This window comes from Dipteris shenzhenensis, chromosome 16 (assembly GCF_047967505.1).
Source record: "Dipteris shenzhenensis isolate YYH24624 ecotype China chromosome 16, Dip_SZ_1.0, whole genome shotgun sequence".
Lineage (NCBI taxonomy): Eukaryota > Viridiplantae > Streptophyta > Polypodiopsida > Gleicheniales > Dipteridaceae > Dipteris > Dipteris shenzhenensis.
Window position 1 is genome coordinate 23,653,187 of NC_141611.1, and position 10,509 is coordinate 23,663,695.

The 10,509-nt window shown below is 42.9% G+C and overlaps 1 protein-coding gene across 3 annotated transcripts; it reads left to right on the forward strand.

The window, feature by feature from the left end:
- The first annotated feature begins 456 nt into the window (after positions 1-456).
- Positions 457-4,829, forward strand: LOC147892717 (pentatricopeptide repeat-containing protein At5g27110-like). Of its 3 annotated transcripts, none has more exons than XM_087387679.1 (3): positions 457-702; positions 791-888; positions 981-4,829. In XM_087387679.1, the coding sequence occupies exons 1-3, from the start codon at positions 564-566 to the stop codon at positions 4,032-4,034; spliced, it is 3,291 nt and encodes a 1,096-aa protein (XP_087243805.1). In that variant the 5' UTR covers positions 457-563; the 3' UTR covers positions 4,035-4,829. The 3 variants fall into 3 exon arrangements, with proteins under 3 accessions (XP_087243805.1, XP_087243806.1, XP_087243807.1); XM_087387680.1 differs by having other exon boundaries at positions 818-888; XM_087387681.1 differs by lacking the exon at positions 791-888.
- Positions 4,830-10,509: the final 5,680 nt, after the last annotated feature.

A 10,509-nucleotide genomic window follows, 5' to 3' on the forward strand; every position in this document is an offset into this window, starting at 1 on the left:
TTGTGGGACATGTGGCACCAAAGTTGGAGGCCAAGTGGCAAGTGCTGGGCTAGGAGGGAGGATTCTAGATGGAGCCAAAAAAGAAAGGCAGAGAAAGAGGGAATCCGTGGCTGGGTGGACTAACATGGCAGAAGCCCTTGAGGTTTGGGGTCGCATGACATAATATGCGAGGGAGATTGCTGGACGTGTCTCGAGTCACGCCCCTTGTTACGGCAGGAAGCCTAGGGAGATGTTTGTGTTTTTTAATCTCTCCTTGAGCCACTTGTCAGCAGGGATGTTTTTATCGAAGCTCTACTTATATATTAGTTTCACAAGGACTTCCACCAAGCTGGAGTCCTACCAACGTGGAGTCTCACCAAGTACATGGATTCCAAGTGGCTAATATCGGGATTTCAAAGGGTCATGTAAATCGATGCTATAGCAAATCGATGCTATAGCCTGCTCTTTCAGGGAAGTGCTCACAAAACATTTAAGACATGTGAGCAAAGCAGGTGGCAGATACTGTGACTTCGTGGGAAAGACAGCATGTGTTCTTTGACCAGTGGGTTTTCCTGCTCAGGTTCATGGCACGGGGTTGGCAGCTTATCTGCGCAGAGATCCACACTCTCACTGGTTGGCAGCTCATCTTCGCAGACAGTCAAGCTTTCACTCTCCGATGGTGTCCCCTCAGTGGAGCGGCGGTGGATGAATATTTGCGTTCAGGTAACTGCCATCCTTCAATTTATTTTTGTAACGGTCGTTCTGGCAATTTAGTTTCGTTGTCCCTTACCTACCTTCGAAGCATGACCAGATCCAGCCATGCTGAATGATCGATCAGATGGGCACGAGGGCTTATGCAATAAGTACTTCACGCATCCCTTCAAGTGGTGGGACAACCAAGAGAGCAAAGTAAGCGTGGCACAAGCCCGAACTGAACGATTTTCACAAGTAAATTCTGTAGATTGGCTAGCCTGACAAGTCCTTGTGAATCTTAACAACAGGAAAACCCAAAATCTCCAGACTTCGAGCATAAGATTACCTGGGTAGACGGCTGGTACAATTCAGATTGGGATAAAGACATACTAGACAAAAAGCCCAAAGCATCTATTGGTCACGCCCAAGGCCGTGCCTGGGTAGACAAGTGTGGCAAGGCTGGACCAAAGGTCATTGGATCTAGAGCACAAGAACTGCACGAGAAGAGTAGTTGGGAAATGCTGAGCTTAGAGGAAGCACTCACGTCTATAGAACGGATGGCCCAGCCGCCTTCAGTTGAGAACCTTACATGCATTATGCATAAGTGCAGAACAAAGAAAAATCTAGAGTATACCAAGCACTTGTATGCCTATCTGTGTAAAAATGGGCTGGAAGATCATAGATCTCTTGGGAACTACCTCGTCCCAATGTTGGTGCAAGTTGGAAGCATGTGCGATGCTGAGCAGGCGTTTAACAAGTTGGTTGTTCGGAATGAGTATCCTTGGAATTCTCTCATCTTGGGTTATATTGAATTTGGGGATTCAAAACATGCCCTCAACCTCTACCAGAAAATGCAAGAGGATTCTGTACACCCTAGCAAGTATACCTTCATTGCTGCACTGAAGGCTTGTTCTAGGCTAAAAGATGCAGGAAGTGGCCGTGAGATACATGCCAACATAAGCAGAAAGGGGCTGGAAAAAGATCTTGCTGTTGGTAGCACTGTGGTGGATATGTATGCCAAATGTGGATTGCCTGCAGAAGCACGAGATGTGTTCGACAAGCTGCCAAATCGAGACAAGGTCTCATGGAATGCAATGATCGCCGGATATACCCAGCATGGGCTTGGTAGAGAAGCACTCAATTGTCTTGAGCAGATGCAAGTGGAGGGTCTCTTTCCAGATGCTGTCACGTTTATTTGCAGCTTGAAAGCTTGTGGCAGCATAAGAGCCAAGGACCAGGGCCAAGAAATACATGCTGAGATAGCCAGAAAGGGGCTGGAAAGAGATCTTGTTCTTGGCAGCACCGTGGTGGATATGTATGCCAAAATTGGCTCACTTGCAGAAGCACGGGAAGCGTTTGACAAGCTGCCAGTTCGAAATGAGGTCTCATGGACTGCACTGATCTCAGGATATGCCCAGCATGGGTTTGGTGAGGAAGCACTCAACTGTCTCGAAAAGATGCAACTGGAGGGTCTCTCTCCAAATGCTGTCACGTTTGTTTGCAGCTTGAAAGCTTGTGGCAGCATAGGAGCGTTAGACAAGGGCCAAGAAATGCATGTTGAGGTAGCCAGAAAGGGGCTGGAAAGAGATCTTCTTATTGGCAACACCTTGGTAGATATGTATGCCAAATGTGGATTGCTTGCAGAAGCACGGGAAATGTTTTACAAGCTGCCAGTACGAGATGTGGTCTCGTGGAATGCACTGATGGCAGGATATGCCGAGCATGGGCTTGGTGAGGAAGCGCTCAACTGTCTTGAACAGATGCAACTGGAGGGTTCCTCTCCAGATGCTGTAACATTTGTTTGCAGCTTGAAAGCTTGTGGCATAGGAATGATAGACAATGGCCGAGAAATGCACACTGAGATAGCTCGAAAGGGCCTGGAAAGAGATCTTGTTGTTGGCAGCACTGTGGTGGATATGTATGCCAAACTTGGCTTGCTTGTTGAAGCACGGGAAGTCTTTGACAGACTTCAAGTTCGAGATGAGGTCTCGTGGAATGCACTGATCGCAGGATATATGCAGCATGGGCTCAGTGAGGAAGCTCTCAACCTTCTGGAACAGATGCAGCTGGAGGGTCTCTCTTTAGATGCTGTCACATTTGTTTGCAGCTTGAAAGCTTGTGGCAGCATGGGAGCGATAGACAAGGGCCGGTATATGCATGCGGAGATAGCCAGAAAGGGGCTGGAAAGAGATCTTGTGGTTGGCAGCACTGTGGTGGATATGTATGCCAAATGTGGTTCGCTTGCTGAAGCACAGGAAACATTTGACAAGCTGTCAGTCCGAGACGAAGTGTTGTGGAACACGTTGATTGCAGGATATGCTCAGCATGGGCTTGGTGTGGAAGCGCTCAACTGTCTCAAACAGATGCAATTGGAGGGTCTCTCTCCAAATGTTGTCACATTTGTTTGCAGCTTGAAAGCTTGTGGCAGCACAGGGTCGATATATAAGGGCCGAGGAATGCATGCCGAGATAACCAGAAAAGGGCTGGAAGGAGATGTTCTTGTTGGCAACACCTTGGTGGATATGTATGCCAGATGTGGCTTGCTTGCAGAAGCATGGGAAGTGTTTGCCAAGCTGCCAGTTCGAGATGAGGTCTCTTGGAATGCACTGATCGCAGGATTTGCCGAACATGGGGATGGTGTGGAAGCACTCAACTGTCTCAAACAGATGCAATTGGAGGGTCTCTCTCCAGATAATCACATATTTGCTTGCAGCTTGAAAGCTTGTGGCGGTATAGGAGCAATAGACAAGGGCCGAGAAATGCATGCTGAGATAGCCAGAAAAGGGTTGGAAAGAGATCTTGTTGTCGGCAGCACTGTAGTGGATATGTATGCCAAATGTGGCTCAACTGCTGAAGCACAGGAAGCATTTGACAAGCTGCCAGCTCGAGATGAGGTCTTGTGGAATGTAATGATCGCAGGGTATGCCCGGCATGGAGGAAGTGAAATGGTTTTCCATATGCTTGAGACAATGAGAGAAGAAGGAATAAAGCCAAATGGGGTCACATTCTCTATCATTCTTGCTGTATGCGGTCACACTGGTCTAGTGGATAAGGGCCAGATTTACTTTGAGGCAATGACCAGAGGCTACGGCATCAATCCAACTATTAACCACCATATTTGCATGGTTGATCTCTTTGGCCGTGCAGGCCAATTAGAGGTGGCGGTAGAGATGGTGAAGAAGATGCCTTTCCATCCTGATAAGCTGGTATGGCTTACGTTGTTGGGTGCTTGTCTAAAGTGGGGTAATGTTGAGCTCGGAAGACTGGCCTTTGAACATGTAATACAATTGGATGAAAAGGATGCTGCATCTTATGTCTTGATGTCCAACGTCTATGCAGATGCTCAATGGTATCAGGGCTGAGAAAGTCGATCCTCTTCATGCCTCAGCTTGAGATCGTCGTGTCTATTTTCTCCCCCACGGCTCGTTCTTCACAGCCCTTTCATTTTTCTCGATGTACCCGTCAGTTTTGTTTCTGGCCGTGGTTTCTCTTTCTGAGGCGTAGTTTCTACAGCCTGTTGTTTTCCTTACTGTCCATTGTTTCCTGAGGGAAGCAAGCGATTTGCTCTTCTGCTGCATGTCACCTTTCCTGCAAGCCATTTTGTGAGGCAGGCCCATTGTCATTGTTGCTAAGGAAGCCTGTTTATGCCCTTCATTGCTGCCCGTCATCACTTACCTAGCCACCCTAAACTCTAAAGTGGACCAGCATCTCGTGTTATTCACCACCTATACCTCCTATTCGTGCACATATAGCTTGTCATCTTTTCAGCAGATGCTATGGAGCAAAGCAAAGGAAGTCACACCATTGCCAGATTCAAGGGCATCAGCTTCCCAACATGGCAGACAAAGATGCAGTTATTACTCATGCACAATGGTCTGTGGAACCTTGTCAAAGGAGTTACCCAGAAGCCAGAAGGAAATGTAGAAAAGATTTGGCTTTGGTAGGGTTGCAATGACACGGAAATAGCTTCAATCAGTCTCAGCCTTGCTGACAGTTTGATACACCATTTAGATCTCACAAAATCAGCAAAGGAGGTATGGGAGAAAATGGTGAGATTATTTGGAAAGAAAGCTTTCACTTCAAAGGTGCTTTTTAAAGCAACAGCTTTTTGATTTAAAAATGGATGAATGTGGTGATCTCAGTGAACTTTTAGGATATATTGGGTTTGTCACTCAGCCGCTCCACTCAGCCGCTCTCTAGCCTTGGAGGAGTTGTTGAAGATGGTGACACGATTGCTATGCTCCTCAAGAGATCACGTTTCCTTAAGTCCTAACTGTTATCTGGCTTGCAAAGATACATCTTATGAAGACATAGTAGCATTGCTTATTGAAGAAGACAGAAGACTCAAGAGCATAATGACACAAGCGTTGATCCTGACACTGCTTTGATATGAAAATGGAAAGAGAAGAAACGTGTTGGATGCAGGGAGACTAGGTATAACAAATCCCCCTCCACGGCATGGCTGAAGTACTCTGGAAACATCTCAAATATACGTCGAATTTATGCCATCGTTACAAATGTGACACTATCATATAAAAATGGAATCAAGTGTAAAGCTTGCCAGCTTCAAACTAGGTCGTGGAAATGCTTTGGTGAAGATATCTACCGAATTGTCTTGTGCCAAAACATAACATGAGAATGTCTCCTACTGACAGTTGTTCTAAGATATAATAATAATGGACCTTGATGTGCTTAATGCGTGCATGAAACACATGATTGTGTGTAGTGGCTAAAGCACTACGACTGTCAGTGTAGATAGTGGTGGGAGACGAATGATCAACGTGAAGACTTGCAAGTAGTTTCCGGAGCAGATACATTCCATCATAGTTGTAAGAGCTACCATATACTTAGCTTTACAGCTAGAGGTAGTAACTATAGGCTGCTTTTTGCTAAACTAAGAAATCCAAGCATAGAATACTTGCTACTATGTGACACTCTAGTGTCATAACATCTTGCCCAATCACTGTCTGTAAAATGCATGCAGAGCGATTTTGACCATGAAGAAGGCCCAAGGCTTGCATGCGTTTCAAGTATTTAAAAAAAAAGGCCACTGCATGCCAATGCTGTGTACTAGGACAATGCATGAATTTGTTCAACTACTGATAGAAGGTGGCATCAAAACGCTCAGTAGCATCATCCAATGAGAAATGGAAACTAGGTTCCAAAGGTATAGACGAGTTTTCAATCCTCAAATGGTAATGTGTATAAGAGTTGCTCAGTGTATTTGGATTGACTCATTACAATACCTCCCTCGGCATTAGTAGATTGAATTCCAAGGTAGTATTAAAGCTGGCCCAAATCTTTAAAAGACTTGCAAATGAGCCTTAAAGGATGCAATATGATGATTATTAGGTCCAGTCAAAAACATATCATCAATACATAGTATTAAAATCAGCAAGTTTGCACCACGCCTGTAGACATAAAGATTGCTGTCATCCAATCCTTGCTATCAAAAGCATCCTTGTGACACATTGGCTCTTAAGATTTCTCGTGTGGGTAGATAGGCTCACCTTTTTCTGTAACAACCCTCTCTTCGGTCATTGCTTGTTCTATGATAGCTTGATACATAGAGGGAAATTCATGTTGAAAATCAAAATCGTTTTGTGGTTGTAAGTCACTTGCTAGTGGCTGAGTTGGAGCCTCCACAAACTCATCGACAAAACTGAAGATGCATTTAAGTGCCTTTTCCTCAATCTTGTGCTGCATTTAAGATGAAACATGTGCACAAAGAAGCCATCCAAACATCCTCATGTGTGAATTGACTAGCTTACGACCCATCCAAGCCTCATATGGAGTAATAGTCACCAATGCCTTGGTTGGCAATCGCTTCGAGACATAATTTGTGCACACAATGGCATCCAATCATAATTTGTTGGGCAAAGACTTACCATAGCTAAGATGCCCAAAACACTCCCACCACAAATCAATATCTGCAATTATTGAATCCTCTACTGCAAGTGCTTCTATGACGGTCTCTATCTCTCATAGGCATCAAGTCTATAAAGACCTCTAGTCATTGTTCCAGTGATGACAATGGTGTTGCCATTTCTAAATTCATAAACGACACAACTATGACATAAAAAGTAACTCTATATCTATATGTAGCAATAGTTGAAAGGGACGTGAGATTCTTTTTAATTCCTAGAGCGTATAAAATATCATGAAAAGTGAATGGATCACGAGATGTGCAAGTAAGCTCAACTTGACCAATAGCTCTCATGGCATAAGGAGCACCACTATCAAAGTTCAAAGTACTAAATACATTAGTGATTGACAATCATGCATGAATCATGAACCAAAGGATTTATAGTAGCATGTGAAAACAAAATCCTAATTTATCGATTCATCTTTCTCACATGAAGATGAAGCTCTAGGAACTGCAAGGCTAGACTACTGCTTCTTTTCCGATTCATTGCATTTCTTGCATTAAAAAATGGTCATGTCCTACTTTTCTTTAGTAGTTGCATCTTTCTTTTGCTTGTCTACACTTTTAATAGCATCAGTCTCATGTGACTTTGTTGCCTTTCCATTACCATTACGATGGGTAGCAAATGCTTGATTACCATTGATATGTGCATTCTGATTTGCACGGCTTTGCATGGCATTGGTAGCCAAGATTAACTGATTGCCCTCAAAAGAAACCCCAAGGCATGTGCCTAATGTGAACATTGAATGGAGAAAAAGCCACAAAATTTTTAAGGGAAAATGCACCCAAAATAAGTTAGATTCATATCGGGTTACCTTGAGAAAAAAAATGCAATCAAGCGATTATCAAGTAGTAGGCTGAATTGAAGAAAGGTCATGGTTGGAAATGGAGAGGCAACAAGTGCAATAATCCCTCTAGAATGTGGCAATGATTACATAAAAAATCCATGCACCTGTGGTCCAAAATGTCGAACAAAATAGGAACCAAACCTTTTTTAAAGTGGCATGCCAAAATTTCGACAAAAATGGCAATGATTTATGGGAGAAAATTATAGCAAAACTTTGAGAAAAATTTACACAAATTTTTGAGCGAGTCGCGTTGCTAGAAAGGGTAGCATCATAGTAGAAACATGTTCCTTCTTTAGGTGATGATTTCTCGATGATTTTAGCTAAATATGACAACAATCGTCTACCCCAAAACATGCGTTGCCCCTTTGTTAAGGGATCAACCACTTTAGGTTCTATTGGCTCTTCAAGATATGCCAGCTTAGACTCTTCATCCTTGTAGGAGGGTTGGGGCTCTCTAGATGCTAGCTGTGCTTTATGACTATCTGAGCTAAACTTTGCTCCCACATCCTAGTCGGCATCAGGCAAATCATTGAGTATGCACACCTATTGCATGATGAATGATGCCTACAAGGGATCTTTGTGGATCCAAAAGTATTGATCTTCATTCTAGCTCTTAGATTTACCACATACAATGGGCGTGGCTCTTTAACTTCCAATTGTCTCCTTCCAAAAACTTGGGTCAACAAGTGGCATGTGAAGATTCTTCACCTCAACTCCATAGTCATCATGTCCACATGCTTTTCCTATCAATTTGCTATCTAGGAGTATTCTATTCTAGGAGATCCTACATCGTGCTCCTCATCTAAGCTAGCAATGAGGTAACATCCAATTGTTGGGGCATTGGCTTTTGTCTCTTCTTTGAGGGTTCAAGGCTTGCCACTGCTATTCCCTTGTTTGAGCCTTCTACTTCCTAGTTGTGGCCTCTTTTTCTCCTCCTTTGGAGATTTAAATATCTTTGATTCCCTAGATGCAACCTACACTAGGAAGCTTAGGTAGGAGATTGGCATTTTGTTGAGGATTAGACAGTAGGTTGATTAGAGGGATTTAAATCCAGGTTCACATGATGGGGATATTGGATTCAATTTGGATAGGGAATTGGTCCTATTTAGTGGGTGGTCACCCCCTATTGTATGCTTGGATCACCTAAGCCATCTTGTTGATGAGGTTGATAGCCAATATGTGTTGGTAAGAGAGAGGGGATTCAATCTATCAAAATCATAGTTTTATCAAGAAAAAAAATCTACTTTTGAGGAGAAAAAACTTTGCTAGACACCCACTAGACAATTTGAAGGTGATGGATGGACTTTCATCTTCATTGTAGGTAATTGACCTCACTGTGCCACATCATTTGTAGTTCTTCTCATCCACCCATAGAATGGAGCTCCTAGACAAATAGAAGAGTAAACTCTTGGTATCCAAAAAGTCAAGGAAGCATTTGCAAAGTGGGTATGGGTGGATGGTTTGACTATGCTTGAGGGTCTTCATCTCGATATTGCTCTACTACTAGAAATCTTTGTGAAGGTAATTTATGGTTAATATACATCTTTGATGACCACCAGAAGCAAATAACTTGGACTTGGAAACTAGAGAAGTTTGCTTGGTCTTAAGAGATTTCCTTCATAACCTTGGTAGGTGTGGTTTTAGGGAAGACCTTAGGAAATCACTCTTCGAAACACTCCTCGTCTTATGTAAAATATTTAACTCCAATGGTCTACACAAAGACAAGGAGAAGATTTTCAATTAAATTAAAATCCATTGTAAAAATAGAACAAAACTACAAACAAATAGAAAATGGCCTTTCTGAAGGAAAATAAATTGTTTCTTGATGTAACAACTTTATGGAAATGGGAAAAGAGGTTAAAGATTCTATCAGATACCAATGAGAAAACTAAAAAGAAAAATACACAAAAACATAGATGAAATCAGTCTTGAGGATAAACTTGTATAGGTTTTCAAAGAAACTTGATCGAGTCTAGGTGGAATTTCACAAAATTCATAAGATGCAATTGTGTTCAAACAAATTCTCATGAAGTCTAAGGGCAATCTGATGCTCGAAATCAAATTTGCCAAAATTACTGTTATGGATAAAATTGTCTAAGGAAAAAGGCATTAATATGTGTGTGTTTGTATATGTGGCAATAGTATAATAAAATATGGTGTGCATAGGGCCCAAGGTTGAGGTGGCAGGGCATGACCATGTGCCACCCTTCCATGTAAGAGGACCCATAAGGTGTGTTGTACATAATCCATGTTAGTAATATTATAAAATGTAAGGTGGCATGGCTCCTCCATGTGCCACCCCTCCACCTAGGCTGCATTTAGTGAGATATGGCTCAAAGTCCATGGGAGAAGTAATATAAAATAGGTGGAGATGGATATTATATTGAGTTATTCCCTCCATATGGGATAGGCCCATGTGGGGGAGGTATAGAAGGTCCAAGAGAGCAAGTTAAATAATGGGGAAAGTAGGATAAGGTGGCAAGATTCCTTGTGCCAACCCTCCACTTGTCCCCCTAGAGGTTTGAACATATTATAAAATTGGGAAGAGACCAAGGGAATATCATAGACTTGAGATATGGGGCTTGATTTATGTGGAAAATTGAGGCAAAGGGTTGTCGCACACAATTGAGAGTGCGTAACCACCTAGCCAACATGGGAGACTTTTCCACACACACCATGCATGTGGGAGGATACATTAATTGGGACAAACCCCCTCTTTTGGCTATAAAAGGAGGGGGCTATTCCTTGATGGGACACGCTCATTCTTGTAAAGCCACCTAGCTAGTATTTTGATATTTCCCTCTCATCCCTTCTTTCAAATAAAGTATGGTTCTCTTTCCTTGATGTCTCCATCTCTACATTCCTCCTCCTATCATGTACATGCTTCTCTTCCCCCTCTCCTTTTCCCCTTGTGTCATAGTCTCCCTCTTCCTTCCCTCCAATTCTAATTCCTTTTCCCCTCCTATGACAATGGTTCACCCTCACGATCTCCTTTTCTCTATGGCCCTCGAGCATTGCCATGCTTAGCCTCTAGCCTCTGGTCTTGATTTCTTTTTCTAGCTA

Coding starts and splice junctions, on each gene's coding strand:
- LOC147892717 (XM_087387679.1), top strand. CDS start 564: ATGGCACGGGGTTGGCAGCTTATCTGCGCAGAGATCCACACTCTCACT. Junction 703..790: donor GGATGAATATTTGCGTTCAG/GTAACTGCCATC, acceptor AAGCATGACCAG/ATCCAGCCATGCTGAATGAT. Junction 889..980: donor GGGACAACCAAGAGAGCAAA/GTAAGCGTGGCA, acceptor TCTTAACAACAG/GAAAACCCAAAATCTCCAGA.